The sequence below is a fragment of the Aspergillus campestris genome, assembly GCF_002847485.1.
Source record: "Aspergillus campestris IBT 28561 chromosome Unknown P168scaffold_8, whole genome shotgun sequence".
In the NCBI taxonomy this organism is placed as follows: domain Eukaryota; kingdom Fungi; phylum Ascomycota; class Eurotiomycetes; order Eurotiales; family Aspergillaceae; genus Aspergillus; species Aspergillus campestris.
Window position 1 is genome coordinate 707,016 of NW_020194343.1, and position 17,514 is coordinate 724,529.

At 53.3% G+C, this 17,514-nt stretch overlaps 4 protein-coding genes across 4 annotated transcripts; 2 read left to right on the forward strand and 2 right to left on the reverse strand.

Moving 5' to 3' along the window:
* Positions 1-1,948: 1,948 nt before the first annotated feature.
* On the forward strand, positions 1,949-3,937 carry P168DRAFT_282896 (uncharacterized protein; the record flags this gene model as incomplete). The annotated part of the gene is made up of 1 exon (XM_024836015.1): positions 1,949-3,937. One exon carries the CDS (start codon positions 1,949-1,951, stop codon positions 3,935-3,937), a length of 1,989 nt encoding a protein of 662 aa, XP_024691725.1.
* A 1,997-nt stretch (positions 3,938-5,934) lies between these two features.
* Positions 5,935-10,185, reverse strand: P168DRAFT_255267 (putative checkpoint protein kinase (SldA)). Its single transcript, XM_024834452.1, has 3 exons — positions 9,060-10,185; positions 8,536-8,953; positions 5,935-8,461 (listed from the first exon to the last, which is right to left on the reverse strand). The coding sequence occupies exons 1-3, from the start codon at positions 10,050-10,052 to the stop codon at positions 6,243-6,245; spliced, it is 3,630 nt and encodes a 1,209-aa protein (XP_024691726.1). The 5' UTR covers positions 10,053-10,185; the 3' UTR covers positions 5,935-6,242.
* A 225-nt stretch (positions 10,186-10,410) lies between these two features.
* Positions 10,411-12,357, forward strand: P168DRAFT_255269 (DNA-(apurinic or apyrimidinic site) lyase APN1). The gene is made up of 4 exons (XM_024834453.1): positions 10,411-11,004; positions 11,055-11,174; positions 11,238-11,372; positions 11,434-12,357. The coding sequence occupies exons 1-4, from the start codon at positions 10,505-10,507 to the stop codon at positions 12,293-12,295; spliced, it is 1,617 nt and encodes a 538-aa protein (XP_024691727.1). The 5' UTR covers positions 10,411-10,504; the 3' UTR covers positions 12,296-12,357.
* Positions 12,358-12,889: 532 nt separating this feature from the next.
* Positions 12,890-14,741, reverse strand: P168DRAFT_238732 (putative nucleotide-sugar transporter; the record flags this gene model as incomplete). The annotated part of the gene is made up of 2 exons (XM_024833625.1): positions 12,890-14,224; positions 14,298-14,741. The coding sequence occupies 2 exons, from the start codon at positions 14,739-14,741 to the stop codon at positions 12,890-12,892; spliced, it is 1,779 nt and encodes a 592-aa protein (XP_024691728.1).
* Positions 14,742-17,514: the final 2,773 nt, after the last annotated feature.

The window sequence follows — 17,514 nt, forward strand, 5'->3', positions numbered from 1 at the left end:
GCGATCGGGCTCTGTGGTCCCGTGATCCGAGCGTCATGAACGGGCCAGACGTTCATCGATCACATCCTTATGGATCACGCTATGGATCTCGATCGATTTGTGTATCAACTGATTTCAATTCCCATCGTTGATAGTGATGGTAGACAGATCAGGGTCGGACAGTCAAGGTCGAGTAAGGAAGCATTCATACAGTCAGTCCCAGGGAAAAGTCGCGTCTATCCAGACTAATGCACGCCCCAACCCCTCTCGGTTCGTTCACCTGTTGGTGGATCACGCTTCTGCAGGAGAATGGAGTTGCAATTTTAATTACCAGTCGGTTCTGTCCTTGACTCGAGGTGCAAACCATGTCGGCACGATTTGCCCACGAGGGACCTCTTGAGGTTGGAGAAGAGAGAGTAAACATAAACGACAGGGTCCCAGCCACCGTTGATCGTCATCGGGTCAGAGGAGAGAACGATTGACCGCTTCTCATGCCAAACTCTTGGAGGAACGATCGATAAGGTAACAAAACGGGTGTCTCCGATTTGCCGGAAGGAAAAAGATTCAACGCCCAACGGACGAAAAGGACGAGGGAGACGGAAGATGATTGGTGGATGCAGGGCGTTGGAGCACCATGATCATGCTCCCTTGCGCTCTTGCAGCGCGAATCATGGGGTCCGCTTGGGAGAGTCAAGGGATATCATTTGTCCAACAGTGGGACTTGAACACCTGGAATTTTCCCGAGGTGAGGCGGTCGAAGATAGCCTGACCGCACGATCTGTCCGATCAGTGGACCAGCGTACGGAGTAGGGAAGATGGATGAAAAAGGGGGAATCAACTCGAGAAGAACGAGGGATCGGAAATATAATCATATCGTCAGAGCATTGATGGGTCTGAAAGAATGATATGATTGTTTTGAACCGGAAGGCCGTCACGCGACTACTACATTCTTGAGGTCGAAAAGGGACTGTATTTATTTACTGTTGATATTGGAAGTATAACACGAGAAGAAGTAGAAGAGTATATCTATCTGATCGATAGGAATACTCTAGTGCTCTAGTGTACACTATACTATACTATAGTGGTAACCCTGATCTGCCCCGAGATCCTTCCACGCCCAGCCCGTTCTATTCTCTCCTCCTCCACTTCTCTCTCTCTTCTTCTTCTCTTCTTCTTCCTCACCTTTCCACCTCTCTTTCCACCTCTCTTTCCACCTCTCTTTCCACCTCTCTTTCCACCCTTCTCCTTTCTCCCCCCTTCCCCCTTCCCCCCCGCACAAGCTACTGTCGCTGATTTTCTCAAATCAAGCGCGTGGCTTGTTCACTCCCCATCCTTTCCACTCCATTTCCTTACCCTTTCTTTTGTGTTGGTCTGGCGTTCGTGTGTGTCCCAATCCCATAGAGCTTCCCTCCTTCATCCCCCGAACGGAGCCCGGAATCCTATGCGATGTGTTGACTGTCTAGCTTCACATCGTCCTGCACATCCAACCACTCACTCACCTTGACGTGCTTCTTTTCCTTTTTTTGACTCTTGCTTTCATTCTCTGTTTCCGTTTCCTTTTTTTTCTTAACCCAGTAACGCCACTTTCACGATTTTACGACATTTATAGCACGCGCACTCGTCAACGTCGCATCGCATCCTATTGCCTGCGTTGCACCGTCGAAATCACATTTCCTTGCCTCGTCTACTGTCCGGAATCCTTTCCCGGGTCATCACTCCGAGCGGGAGGTTCACGTGCCCTGGGCTGAACTTCGAGACTCACCGCGACGTCGTTTCGGATAGCCTGCGCCCTCCCTGGTGACATCCACCTTATCGTTGAAACCATTGACTGGGTTGCGACCTCCGAAATGATTGGGCCATAGAGATTGCCTACATCGGACACGAAAAAACGAAAAAAGAAACGAACCAGCGTACTTGAGATCGATCACCCGTCTGGTTCGATCGTCCCCACATCGGGACGTCGCCTGTCATGGCTTTCCCACAGCAAGGCCTGTCGCGCACCCTGCCTAAGAACTTTACCTTTCCTTCCATGAGTTTCGGTGAGCCACGGACCCCGGAGCGGTCGTCGATTCAACTTGAAGTCCCGCCTCCCCCGCCCCGCCATGCTAGTTGTCGCTGGCGGAGATCCCGCGCCCGCTCCGGGTCCGACATTTTTGCGCAAGTCGAATACGACCGCAGCACCGTCCGCTCCACCTCCCCCGATGTCCCCCTCCCCTCAATTGAAATTCCCCCTAGTTGTGAGCCGGCCGAGGACCCCTCGTCCTCCATCGCCCCGCCCCACAATGTCCACCTCTTGGCGCCGCCCCGGCATCGCGTGGTCTTGAAGACTCCCCCGGCCCAGATCCGTCCCGACCCCGCCGACCCCCCACCCACCGATTCGTGGCGGTCCGACGATCCCCAGCTGTGGGGCGACGCCATTGAGCGTCCGGGATCCGCGTGTTCGCACGCCTCGGACTCCTCCATCTCCTCGATTGAAACCTACGCCTCCCGGCGCTCCGTGGGCGGAAGCTGCACCAGCATGGAGAGCGATTCCTATGACCCGTTCTTCCACCTGGAAATTGCCCCCAAGCCGCTCGCCGAGTCGCCGCCGTTGCCCCGCAAACCGTGGAGGCCCCGCGGTCTGCGATCCAAGGAGAAGTGGACCCTGGACATGGACAACCACCTCTGGAACACCTACCAGCTCTATATCCAGAACCCCCTCATCACTCCGTTCAAGATGACCCCCGGGAGTATCCCGCCGCTGGGCGTCACCCACCGGGTCGCGCGCGAGGCCAAGAGGAACTGGGAACGGAAGCGCTATCGGCTCACCCGGCAACCCTGCGCCGACCCCCCTGCGCCCGCGCATCAGTCGCGGAGTGGAGATGCGACCCCCACGCCCAAAGCGGAACCGGCCACCACGCTCATCTGGCCCCGGTCGGAAGCCGCCACGCGTCGCAGACTCAAACTGCTCTGCAAACGCAAGTTCTCCATTGCGCCGCACTACCAGCGGATGATGCAGTCCAAAAGCCCGAGCCCGGCCCTGGACCTGTTGCCCCGCCTCGAGCCCGAAAGCGCGGGCAACAGCGCCGCCTATGCCACGCGCGACCTGGGGGTCTCTCTGGTCACAAGCTCGGTTTTCACTCCCCTGTCGCAGCTGGCGGCGGAGGGACCGTCTCATATGACGAACCCCGAATGGCATCCCCTTCCATCCGCTGAACCCCGCTCGCTCCCGCCCAAGTCGTGGAGCTTCGACGAACGGGAGATGGAGGCGCCCCGTCTCGGGTCCCCGTTTGCGTACAATACATGGGGCCCGAACACCTCCCGCCATCGAATCCATCGCCCGGGCTCCCGCCGCGAGACCATCCATGTGACGGGCGCCCGGCTGCGATCGCTACCGCGCATGGATGCGCTCCCGACTGCGGACCACCAGCACGGTCCGGTCCCTCGCAACGATCTTCCTGCGGACGAGTCGCCGGCGCAAGACGAAACCCAACGCCACCTGGAGGAATTATTCCGCCAGGGCAAACTCAACGACTTGGGCCAGCGCCGTATCCGACTGCGAACCCGCGGGGCGACGACCAGCGCGGTGCATCCTCCGGCCATCAATCAACTGTTCTCCCCTCCGTCGTCGTCATCGCGCAACGATGAAGGCGGTTCCACGGACAAACTCGCCATCCCTTCTCTGCTCAACCACCTAGATGGCGATGCGGGCGAGAACATCCGGCGCCTGGGATCCCCGTTCAAGATCGAGACCCCCAAACGGCCCGGCCCAGCCCGGCGGATTCGGCACGCGCCTTCCCTATCCGACCCTTTTATCGGCCGGTCCATGGACCCGCAACCCAAACTGGCGACCCCGGATTCCCAAGGCCGCAGTCGAGCACGGACAGGCGTGCTTCCGTACGACCCCACCGAACAGGGCATCTCCGACGCCGAGCGCATTCGCCGGCAGATCTTGAATTTGCCCTACACGAAACAGTAAGGCTGGCCAGAACCCACATTGCCCAACTGCTTAGAGGGCGGACGGCGTTGGAATCTGGTTTCGCCATGCACCATGGTGTCAACGTGTTTTGACATCCTTTTTTAATGATTTAGATGATGCGCTTGGACTTGGATCCTTCCCATCAAGTGATCTAATGACCGAAATGGCCCTGACGATATTATGAATGAGATAAAAACAACAAACGAAGAAAACGAGAAATGAAAAAAAAAAAAAAAAAAAAAAAAAAAAAAGATATACACGAAACCCCAAAACTCTGCTCACCTCGCCAAGACAAGGACGATAAACAATCGACAAATACAGCCCGACACAAAAGTCGCGGACAACACAGTTACAGTCTGTTGGATGATAATCGTGTGGTTAGGTACTCCCAATAAGCCATGAGCGAACGGTGTACCTCTTACGACCTGGCTACGGAAAGACTTCCTGACCACATGCGATGATCTCCTTCTGTTCCTATTCTCTTCGGTTGAACTGATCAACCTACACTATCTTTCACCAGTTTTCCTACTTCTGATTTCCTTGTGTCTCAATCTACGGGCCGGAGCGACATTGGCTTGGGCCTCCCACCACAATGGCCATTATCTCGCATACAACAATAGCCATGGACAACTCCCGAAGCCATTGTTGATCTCCTATCCACCACACTCATTAACCTTTCTTTACCTCTTTGTTTTCTTTATTTCACCTCGAAGAACCCTCTCTTGGTCGACATCAGCAACGCATTGTTCGGACCAACGCCGGCAAGCGAGAGGAACGAGGCAAGCCTTGTACAACCCAAATCAGCGCACCCCAGCTGCTCTCAACTACCACCTATCTTTAACTTTCCTTATTCTCTCTCCACTCTCCCTTTGATTGATCACAGTCCATCTACCCTCGTCATCGTCTTGGCGTCTTTTTCTTTTATTGATTTGACTTGACTTTATGATGATGAGCAGCGTGCATGCTTCTCCTTCTTCTCCCCCACAAACCAAACCTCCCATCCTAAACCCAAGAAAGAAGCATGCATGCATTGCAATATGACCGGTACGGAGACGATGTTGATGTTGGTATTGATTGAAACGACTACTCAATAGATGCATGAAAACGATCGACGACGCAAAAAGAAAAACTTGAAACGATCATGATATGGCTGTGACGTTGAATGAATGACAAGCGTTATGCAGCGATTTTTTTTTTTTCTCAGTCTTGTTTCCTTTCTGGAGATTATATTCTCTTTTTTCTTACTTACTTTCTTTCTTTATCTCTCATTTTTTGTTCCTGTCTTGTATAAGCAGCTGAACTGAATCTATTCTATCATACACTCTTCACTACGAATTTTTTCCAACTTTATCTTCTCCTTCTTCTTCTTCTTCTTCTCCTTCCTTTCACATGGTCTATCTACCTTCTCTCCCTCCCTCTCCCATCATCTTCTTTATCCATCTCTTCCTTTCTTTCCTCATCTTGTTTACTTTCCCCCCAACCCCCAAGCGCGCATACTAGACAACCAACCAACCAACCAGCAAAGCAAACACCCTGGACGCAACAAAGTCCAGTTAGTACTGCTGATGATGCTTATGCTTATGCTGATGATGCTGCTGATGATTATGCTGATGACGATGACTTACCACGGATATGGACATGATATGCACATGATATTATTGATTGACTGATTGATTGATTTGATGACTGATTCGCTATTCATTGCGCAGTCAACGATCTGAGTTTTTTTGAATTGATTTATTTGAATTATTTTATACTCGAAATTCTTTTTCGTAGAAGATACTCCAGTGAGATGGTTTTCTCTTTGAGCTTGTGTAAGGGAGAATCTGTCATAGTAGTATAATGATTGTAGAGATAGCAGTAGTTGTATACAGTTAGTAGGAAAGTAGGTAGTTTAGCTAGTGAGATATAGATAGCTTCTAAGTATCATGCACGGTGATTATCAGGTCAACCTGAGAAGTCTGTAGAGAACCAAATAGAATGAATATTAGGTAGATAAAACTAGGACAGAAACAAATACCACGAAAAGAAACCATAACATGAAGATAAGATCAAGATCGAGGTTCAGCCTCTCCACCTCAAACGCCAACGCTGCAAGAAGAAAACGAATGAGATCCAGAAGGGAATTGGCGGGGGTATAGCGAAACGCAATAGAAAGAAAGAAAGAAAGATGTCGTGAAGCATCGCGTCTATCGTGAAAACAACAAGCATAGCTTGTCCACCAAAGCAACAAAGTCAAGAGGGAAGTGAACAGCGAAGAAGAATAGAAAAAAAGGAGGAGCAGAAAGAAGTCTGAAGCAGACAATCACGTCCGCTCCAATCGCTTCTTCCTCTCCGCGTAGATAGCCTCCAATCTACGGATCTGCAGACCAAGACCCTTCTTCTCCGCATTGGCCAAAAGCCACGCCTCCATGCGTTCGCGCACGAATCGCATCGACCGTAGGACAGGGAGGACAGGCGAACCGGGAACGCTATTTTCATTCTCATCCTGCGGGGTTCCCTGTCGTTCCATTTGGACCCAGCGGTCGGCGGAGGGGTTCAAAAGGAGGTCGAACACGTCGCGCCAGATGTCCCGTTCCCAGTATCGCTTGAGCGACTCGCGGATCTGGTAGGTTCGGGTGGCGCCGCTAGACTGGGCGGGAGCACCCTCGCTGCGACGCATCGGGGCCGACTCGATGTATTTCCCGAAGAGCATGACATGGATGGTACCCGCCAGGCCGTAGAGGTCGATTTGGTGCGTCCAGGGGCGATTCTCTCGGATCTCGGTGCATTCGTGGCCCTTGGCTTCCCAGTCTGCGACGAACTGGACGGAGGGATTGAAGGCTTGCATGTCGATGGCACGTCCGAAGTCGATTAGCGAGAGACCTTTGTTGTCCCAACCGTAGGACCCACGGGGGGAATAGTGGATTTCCCGCGGGTCCGGAAAATCCCCGTCTAGATCGAGAAGAGAAGGCGGCGCTGCGGGCTTGTCGTCGAACCGGACGAGACAGTTATCCGCTTTGATATCGCCATGCAGGATATTGCACGCGTGAAGAGATTCAACGGTTCGGAAAAGTTCTACGGCGAAAAACATAGCCAGAGCCTCGTCGAGGCCTTCGCCGTTGCCGTTGGGTGTGATGGGCTCATTGCGGACTATGTTCACCAGATCCAACAGCGTCCCCTGCCCTCGGTAATCCTCCACCAGAATGCTTTCGCCCTTGTACACGTGCAGTTCATGCAGGTTAATGATACTATCCGCACTGCGAGCCAACCCAGGGCTGCGTATCAGCCGTTCGTGGGCCGTCCGTATCATGTAAAACTCCCAGGCACTCGGCGGCCCGACTTCCAACTTGATCGCTTCAAAGCCATACCGAGGCATGCTAGACTTCCCCTTGCGACAAGCGGGATGACTATCATCAGCTTCCGAGTCAGAAGACAAACTGTCGATGCTCTCAGCAAGATAAACAGGGGCATAAGCACCGGCCCCCAGCTCCCTCCTGATGATGTAATTTCGTTCAGAGCCTGGGAGTTCCAAGATCGGCACATCGAAGGAAGCCTCGTCGCCACTCCTGGGGCGTTTGACGGCAGTCTTCATGAATCTCTGAATCTCGGAAGCGTAGTGTGTCCCCATTTCCGGGTGACTGTGATAGCCAGGATATGATGTTAGTGGGGGCTCCAGAGACCTGAGAATGGTATTGCGGACGCTGCTATGGGTCGGATTGCACTGTGCGTCCGGGACAATAACTCGGGGAGAGCCCATCAGCTTGGCTGGGGAGTGGGAGGTGAAGCTGGAAAGCGCCCTCGCGGCGGAGGGGCTCAGGGTCACATCTTCCGGGAGTTCGGGCAAATGACCCAGGCGAGGGGTCTCAGCGAGCGGAGTGGCGAGGAGGTTAGCCGACGAATGCTTCGAAGGGGTCTTCGCGCTGTACATATGAGCCCGAGCTGCGGTCATTGAAGCGAAGGAGTGTTCGGTCTGCTCCACGATAGGGGTCATGAAAGGTAGACGATTCTGGGCCATAATGGCAGGGTCACGGTACGTGCCAAGTGGGGGGTTATAGTCTTCTGGCATCTGAGGGACGAATCGGTCCGTCTGATCATATTCGTCACTATCCACACTGCAAGCATCATCTGCTCCATCCAACAACGAGTGCTTGGGTGTGCCGGATGGCGACTGCACAGCGGACACATCGCAGGTGTCTTGGTTGGTCGAGTACTGAGTCCATTCGCCATCCACCACGCTTTCTGCGCGAGTGTCGTCCAGGCCGTCCCCCTCGCTTTCGCCAAAGGATTTGTGAAAGGTATCGTCGCCGAAGTCGCTCGAAGCGGCGGAAAGGTGACCGGTCATCGTGCTTTCGCCGGCGCTGGTGTAGTCGTCGTCCTCAAAATCACTGCTCTCGGCTACATTCTCCTCTGCCTTTAGTGGCTGGTTGAAGATGCTGTATATCTCATCCGTGGCGGCCCGAGTGTGCATGGTCATCGTTGGCTCGTGGGTGCTCTTGCGACGCGACTTGTTGTTCTTCGTTGGGGAATCGAATTTCATCTTGACTGTGTATAGAGTCAGTGGTGTGGCTCCGGAAGCGTGGGACCCAGTCGAGTATGCATGTCAGGATAGGCCTTACCAGTCTGTGTTTCTCCTTTGACCTCGCGCAGTTTGAGTTTCTGTGCTTTCTTGCTCTTCTTCTCCATGACTGCATCGTGCTCCGCAGCATGGGGATCAATATCTTTGACGCTCAACTTGTGTTGAAATTGTTCCGGTAAGTCCCTATCAAGGCTGGGGTCAACCTGCTCGTTCCCGGTAATCTGCCTCAGGGGTTCTTTCTGCGCCCGCCAGTTCTTGTTCATCCACCCACGGTTCATCGCCCAAAGTTCTTCGAAACTAACTTCATTGCAAGGATTGGCGATGTCCGGATATACCGCATTTAGATTCACGAAAACGCGTTCTCGTCTTCCGGTACGTGGGTTAACTGCCTCCCTTATACGATGCTCTGGAACACGCTTGGACTGCATTGGCTCATTGTTTTCTGCATTGGAATTTGACTGGATACATAAATCGTAAACCGAAGAGGGTTTCATGCCACTAATTAGTCCTGTGATCGTAAATATGTGGAAGTCGAGTCAGGGCCAAAAAACCAATTGCACTTACCTCATCCCGAAATATCGTCATTTTTTGCGTGGGCGCCGGTTTCTTCCCGGCTTTCAAGGTCTCGCCTACCCACGGCTTTGCCTCCATCGTGTTTTCTTTCTTTCGGTCCTGCACCGATCCGATACTCTCCCATCCCTTGGACGGTTTAGACACCGCTGGCTGGCTTGCTCCGGAGTCAGCGTCGGAGAAGATGGCCATCTTGGGTTTTTTCGATTTTGTCTTGGGCGCGGACGCCGCGGGGGAAGATTGTTGCTGGGCCTGCGGGTCGCTGGACTCAGCCGGTGCCGAAGCGAAGGGGTCCACCTTGGCGACCAACGCCGGTCGAACAGCTGGCAAGGCGGGAGACGACGGTCCGTTATCCTGGGTGCGCCGCTCGTAGCGCTGTTGGAATTCGCTATATTTCCGAACGAGCCGTTCGGCGGGACGTGCTTCGCGGTCAATGCCGAGCCGATACACTTCATCGGCTTGTGTCCACCTGCCTGCACCCTCCAGCCACGCAGCAAATTCCTCATAGAAAAGGGCGAGGCCTTCTCCAATGTGGTGACGCGCTAGGAAGGCAAACGTCTCGCGCGGCGAGTCGGAGAACAGTCTAATGTAGTGAAGCCAGAGGCGCAGGTAGCGAGGGTCGTTCTTATAATGCGATGATGACAGAAATTCGCGCACAGCGCGTTCCAGCAAGGGTAACAGTCCGGACTCCGGCGTGGCTTGAGAAGACGGGTACGCGTTCAGGGCCCATTTGACATAGCGATCATATATATCGAGCGGGTCGTCCGACTCTGAAATGGCCTGCAGTTCGGTTTCATATTCCTGTCGAATGGCGTCGTTGAGTGTCCTCGTGTCGTTCGGCGATGGAGAAGCAAGCTTGCCCTCTGATTCCCTTGGTGAGAATAACCGGGCCAGCTCCCTGGCGGATCGTCCACCGGGTAAAGACTGGATGTTTTCTTTCTGGTTCTCGATGATATCGAAGTCAACCAAGTCCTCGGAGGCCGCCATGGCGGCGACGGCGAATGAGGGGGTGAAGAAGATAACGATTTGGTTCTCCTTAGGTGTTAGTGGCGTTGAGTATAATCTGGGCGGTGTTATCGGTGGTTTCGGTGGTCGTGGCGGTCGAATGACAGGGTGGTCGATGGTCGTTGAAGATGAAATTCTGGTGTGGATTCGGATCCAAAACGGGTCGTTTATCGATAAACAACTGCTGCCCGTTGTCCCAGTAACGGGTCACGTGGGTGGATTACCCGATCGGGAAAGCTAATGAGCTCCGGCTGAGTCATCCCCGCGACACGCTCGACGCGCGAACTTTGAGCTCTTCTTATCGCAGCCAAACCAGTACAAGCACCTTATTCCTTGCTCTCTGCAACTATCAATTGGAAGTCATTCAGCTTCAGTGCATATTTCAGTGCTCCCACACTTTCCAAATATTGGCCATAAGTGATCGGACTGCTGACATGCCGCGCGTCGCCCGTAAAGCGGCATCGAGCGCCATCTCGCCGACAGCCAGCCCTAGCAAAGGCAGCAAGAGACAGGTCGACAGTACCGAGCCAAGCTCCCCTCTACGACGATCGAAACGCACCAAAGCGCATGAGGGGTTGCCGAGCTTGGAGGTCAAAGAAGAGCCTGAGCAAGACGAGGTCACATCCACCAACGCTGCGTTGAAGAAAACCGCCCGTGGACGGGCTGTCAAGGTCTCCATCAAGGAGGAGAAAATCGCGGAAGAAGATACCACTGTATCTGTGGCGGACGAAGAAGCACAGACAAAGGTCGATAAACCGGAAGAAAAGCCCGCACCGGCCGTGAAAACCACCAAGAAACGGAAGACGAAGAAGGAGATCGAAGCCGAGATGGTGCCGTTGAGGGCTCGGACGCAAGGTCTGCGCATGTGTGTGGGAGCTCATGTTAGTGCAGCAAAGGGTGTTTTCAATTCCATCAACAATAGTGTTCACATTGGGTATGCAACCTGTCTATCCATAATTATCAACGCTAACCGATTACTTGCAGAGGCAATGCATTTGCTCTGTTCCTCAAATCCCAGAGAAAATGGGACAATCCTCCACTACAAGACGACCATAGAGACCAGTTTCGTCGTCTCTGCACCGACCAGAAATATGACGGCACCAAGTAAGTCTGCCACCGAATACACCACACCCCACCCAGCCACACAAATAGACTCACATTATACAGACACATTCTTCCCCACGGATCCTACCTCGTCAACCTAGCCCAAGAAGACAAAGCCAAAGCAAAGCAAGCCTACGATTCCTTCCTCGAGGACCTCCTCCGCTGTGAAGCCCTAGGAATCACCCTCTACAATTTCCAGTACATCCCTCCCCCCCCTCCCCTATCAACCATACAACCCTAACAAAATCCCCCCCAACAGCCCCGGCAGCGCCAACCAAAGCCCCTTCCCCTCAGCACTCACCCGCCTCGCCAAAGCCCTCACCAACGCCCTAGCAGCAACAACCACAGTCGTCCCCGTCCTCGAAACCATGTGTGGCCACGGCTCCACAATCGGCGGCAACCTCAGCGACTTCCGCACGATCCTCTCCCAAATCCCCGCCGAATACCACCCCCGCATCGGAATCTGCATCGACACCTGCCACAGCTTCGCAGCAGGCTACGACCTAACCACACCCACGGGCTTCACCTCCTTCCTCCAAGAATTCGAAGACCAAATCGGCCTGCAACACCTGCGCGCCCTACACCTCAACGACTCCAAAGCCCCCCGCGGCAGCAACCGCGACCTGCACGCCAACATCGGCACGGGATTCCTCGGCCTCCGCGCCTTCCACAACGTCATGAACGAGCCGCGCTTCGAAAACCTCCCCATGATCCTCGAAACACCCATCGACCGACCCCCTCCCCCAAACTCAACCTCCAAATCCACGGCCGCGGTATCAGACCCGGCGATATGGGCGCGCGAAATCGAGCTCCTCGAATCGCTCATCGGGATGGATCCCGAGGGGGCGGAATTCCGCGCGCTGGAGGCGCAACTGGCAGATGAGGGGAAGGAGGTGCGAGCGAAACATCAGGAGCAGTATGAGAGGAAGATGGAGGCGGAGGAGAAGAAGAGGTTGAAGAAGGAGGGCGGGAAGAGTGGGCAGAAGACCTTGATGGAGATGATGAATGGGGCCCCGAAACGGGGGAAGACAGCGGGTGGGAAGAAGGTTGATGATGGTGATGATGATGAACATGGGGGGAGTGAGGATGAGGGGTGTCAAAGTCATGCGGAGGAGGATTGAGATATTGAGATATTACTATGAGATGATTTGATACATTGTAAAATAATCGCTTGAGCTTCAAGAGCTTTATAATGTGGTTTCCAGTTCAAACGCTCAGAGCTACATCTACAAGATATTTACAGTTATACACCCAAAACTACTATAACAACCTGGACAAGTTCAATGCAAATGGGTATTCTGTATAATATGCCAGACTTCAGCTGGAAGTCCAAATGCTAAGATATATGAGATGAGATGAGATGAGATATTTTCTTGGGTAGTGGAGGTAGACATGGTATATCACGCGAAACAATCACTCTATACGAAGCCGCGCCGATATGTGCGGTGGACTGTGCACTTCAAGCATTTTCACACCGGTGAAGTGCCGGCCGAGTCGTGGATATAAATCAACAGATGCGAGGACGCGTATGTATCGCTTCGCGGAGTGAGCGTCGTCTTCCATGAGTCATTGCTCTCGAGAATCTTCCGGGCACATGAAGAGCCCGGGTAGGCGTCAAGACGCGGTTGGAGAGCTGGATGAGAACGGCATGGAGACAACGCATCGACTGTCGGAGTAGAAGAGACGAGAGAGGACAAGGTAGCAGAACGGTCCAATCATTGTCCATCACTGGCCGGGTGTCGTTCGGGCGATGATCGAGTATCCTCGGACGGGCTGGGTCCTCGCGTTCCCTGGGGTGGGAACTGCGTGTCGGCGGAGATGACGATCGGCGGGGCCGATTTCATGGGAGACGGCCGAGACACTTGGATCTTATCTGGATCCTCCAGGTTCGTGGTGTTGATGCTGAGCCCGTGGACAGCACTGCTCGCTCCGCTGGCGCGAACCCGGTACGACCGTCCTCCGTTGATGGGCGCGTCGCTCGGGGGCGTGATATTGACATTGTCATCGACGTGGATCGTGGGGGACTCCACCATCGTGGTCTCCTGGTCCGCGACCTGGTGGTATCCACCCCGGGTCCGGACGGGACCCAGGTCCTCCGAGTCCGAGTCCAGATCCGGACTCCGGTCCCACGAGGCCTTTTGGGCATCGGCGCGCATCTTGGCGATTTTCATGTAATTGTAGCAGCCGATGCTGCAGATCGTCACGAACAAGCCCGTCAAATTGATCAGCGTCAGCTGGTCGTGGAAGATGACACCGGCCGCACTGATGGTGACCACCTCTTTGAATATGCCGCAGATACTCAGGGTGACCACGGAGGACCGTTTCAGAAGGGCGAACTCGGCCGCGATCATGCAGAAGGCGAGCACGCCCGGGAAGATGAGGAGGAACGCCGCGAAGGCACCCCCGTGCTCGTCGGTGAGGGCCACCACGCCGGTGAAGATCTGAGACGGGCCCTCGATCGAGGTGGCAATCACGATGAGGGACAGGAACATCACGGGAGTGAGGAAGAAGAGGGTGGAGAAGGGATTGCCGGTGGCGGGATGGCGGAGAAGGAGGATCTGTGTCAAGCCCCACCGGAAGCCGGAGAAGAAGGCCGACGCGATGACGAGGACGAAGCCGATGGTATTGAAGGCCGTCTCGCCGGCGACCATCATGACGACGCCGACGGTCATGGCGGCGATGATGAGGATGAGCTTGAACGAAGGAGTTTCGAGGCGGAAGAGGAAGGCGAAGATGAGGACAAAGGCGAGGGCGGACGATTTACACATGGTCAAAAAGGTGAGCGAGATGAATTTGAGGGACATGTTCCCCAGACCAATATCGAGCGACGTGGCCGTTCCGCAGGGGACGAGACGAGTGAAGTAGAAGAGCTTGGTCAGGAGGGGTTCGGGTTCCGCCCCATCGGGCGGAGGGGGGGCCTTTGGCCGTAGGGAGGGGAAGATCCAAAGGAGGGTCGAGGCGAGCGTGAACTGAACCAGCATATGCAAACTCGTGGTGAAGAGAGGGTAGGGGAATACGATGTCATCTTCGGAGAACATCCACTTGTTGTACTATCCGGCGCATTAGCTTTTCTCCTACCACAGCTCTCAACCCCAGACCGGGGAAGAGGGCATCACTACTCACAATCGAGATCGCCAGCGAAAAGAAATACCACATCAGGATCAACGTCGCATTGATCAGGAGCCGCTGGGTGACACTCTGACCCGCGAGATCATCGGTTTTCGACGCCTTGACCCCGGCAATCCGAGCATCCAACTGCCTGCGTTGTTGTCTCCGGCGTCGTCTCTGGCGTCGTTGTCTCGCCGTGAGGCCCGTTTCCTCGTCATCGTGAACGTCGTCATCTGAGGTGATATGATCCATTTCCACACTCTCCGCAATGGAGGAAAGGTCCGACACGTCTGGATCCTCGCCCACTTTCAGGTCGTCCCGTTTGTATCCGAGGCCATCACCTGTCAATCTCGATGGGTCGTCCCGCTGGTCTAGGGCAGCGGCATGGGAAGAACCAGCCGTGCTGGTGAGGACTGAGCTCCGCCGTCGGTGGTGGCTGTTTGACGGCGATAAGCCCATGGTGAAGGGAGTCGATGCGAAATCGGGGAAAGGGATGATAAGGGAAAGGTCAAAGGAAGGTTAGGCTAGCATGGAGCGGGCTCCATCAGTAATCGAGGAAAGAGGATATCGGCCAGCGTGCTCGACGGTATCGATGGGACTTGTCGAGACGAGTCGGGAGGGAAGATCTGAGCGTCGGAATAGCCGAGCGAGCTGGGAATCGATGTGAAGGAGTCGATAGTCTAGTCCGGATTTGAGACAAAGAGGCAGAGGGGGCTAATGAAAGGAGTGGGAGGGTCGCAAGCGGATAGCGCAGGTCGGAAGAGAGGAGAAAAGGTTCGGGAGGGGGAACGACGCAAGGGAGACAGCAGCAGGAGGCGATGCTCCAGGTGTCTCGAAGTTTAATCGATCCACAGAGGACAGATACCAAAGGAGTGATGGGAGGACAATGGGAGGATGGATGGACAGTGGACAGTAGACAGTGTAAAGTAAGGAAAGTAAGGAAAGATAAGATCAAAACAGGGGGAGGAAGAGACAGGACAAAAGGAAGATCGGACAGAGGTTCGAAAACAGACCAACACAGGAATGGAGAGATTGAAGAAAGGACAAAGGAATTGGACGAGAGAAAGATGAGGATCGAGATCACAAGAACAACAACAACAAGAAGTGCGATGAAGATGAAGAAGTGAGAAAGACGGGCGGATCATGTGAGCGAGTGGATGTGGATGACTTAGTCAGGATCTCCTGAAGTTATGAAACCATTTATAACATCTATTGACTGTACAATTATGCTCATCTCTTCTTCAGTCTCTCCTCCCTTTACTCTCTTCTCTTCTTCTCTTCGTCTCTTCTCCTCTTCTTCTCTCCCTCCTTACCCTTTATCCTTCTACCTTATTATCCTCCCTACTCCATACTATGATCTATAATATCTTGAATATCTTGAATATCAACATCATTTCCGAATTCTACGGCAAGTCCCCCGCTTCTCCTGCCCGGGAATGACTACGATCTTTTTCGCCCGTCTCCACTATCCACCGGCCTAGTCAAATCCCACCCTCTTCTAGCGTCCTGCAGCGGTGCAGCCACTGGAGCCACTCCATCCACCGGCGAATCCGAGCCCATGAAGAAGACCTAGCTCGTCACTGACGCCCCTCTCCTGATCCACTAATCATCTACGACGGAGCATAGTGCGCTTGGCCCCAGTCGACGAGACACCTGGCTAGTCCCCCAAATCCCAAATTCACGAGCCACCGTCACCGGCTTTTTTTTTCTTCTTCTCTGGCTTTTGCCCTCTGGATCTCGCTTGTTCTCGCGTCTACATGGGCGTCAGCCAGTCAATAAGCCGCGCTCGTAAAGCGGGGAGGTCCAGCAGGGCATATTCCATAGATGGGATGGTGTAATTTCATTTGCTTTGTCACTCTTCCGGTCGATCCGGGGTCAACAATATGTTCCCTTCCCTAATTCCTACCCTTTAGTCCCAGTGGATTTTCCTCTTTTGTTTTTTTTTTTTTTTTTTTTTTTGTTTTTTTTCTCCCTTCCTTATCTGTCAGCCTTAAAACGCCTTGCCAATGCAATGACCATTGATAGACTATTGATATCTCACCAGGGTCATTAGTGCAAGATCCTCCTACCGGCCCCAACAACAATGCCCGTCAGGTACAACGTGATAAGCACCCAAAAATAGGGACAAAGCCACGGACATAGAACCCGGTCTTCATACCAAGTTTGGGAGAGAGCCGTGTGCAAATAAACCAGCATAGCCCAATCCCACGTCTAGTGCGACGGACCAATTAGCCAAGCCCCAAACACTGGGCAGAAGAGAGAGTGTGAAAGAGGTGGAGACATCTCCGGCAAGCTGCTGAACCTGAAGCCCCCGTCTCTTCCACCTGACTCTTGGCGTTGAGAGACAGGGATCAATCGTCGTGGTTGGTTTGAATCCTTAGGTAGGAATCTTCCCTTGTTTTTTTCCCTTTTTTTCCCTTTTTTTTTTTTTTTCTTTGGCTCTCTCCCTCGGTCTGGCCATCTGATAACCCCGTAATTGTCTCCCTCATGATTTGTCGTCAGGAGCCGCGGTCAGGCCCAAGCATCTGACAGGTATGATCTTTTTCCGAAATGGCACACTTGACGGGGGGTCAGGATCTATTGTATGTTTTATGGTGGGTTACGAAAGAAAAAGAAAAAGAAAAAAGAAAATACAACCAGATGACTTGAATAATGGTAGACCTTCATCTTCCCAGAGAGAAGGTAGAATGAAACAGTATACAACCCATGAAACTAGACAAAACCACACCCACACCCAGACTAACCAAGCATAAACACCGATAACTCCCTCGCAAATACTAACCCCAACTATACCTAATTACCAGAAATAAGCAAGCAAAGCAAAGCAAAAACCTTATCTAGTTACTATTGACCCATGAGCCAGGCCAGTCTCAGCCAAACCAGAGCCCAATACGACAAAACCAATCCCATCCCATCCGATGATCTCATCGCGCAGGAAGAGAGAAACAGACACAGACACAGCAGGTCGGAACGTAAGACGGTGGATGGACCAGACCCCTCCCCTTGCATGTCTGCACCCGACAGGAGACAGACAGGAGACAAGACAGACAATGACACAGTCGCATGATCCATTCTGCTTCAACGTGGTCGGGTCTGAGTAAGACAATGGATGAATAATTATGAGGGTATGGTGAGTATTTATTATTCGTCAGTTGATGTGATTTGATTTGATTTGTTTTGCTTTGCTTGGATAGTTGGTTGGTGGGTGGTTGGTTGCACATGGCTTGATAGA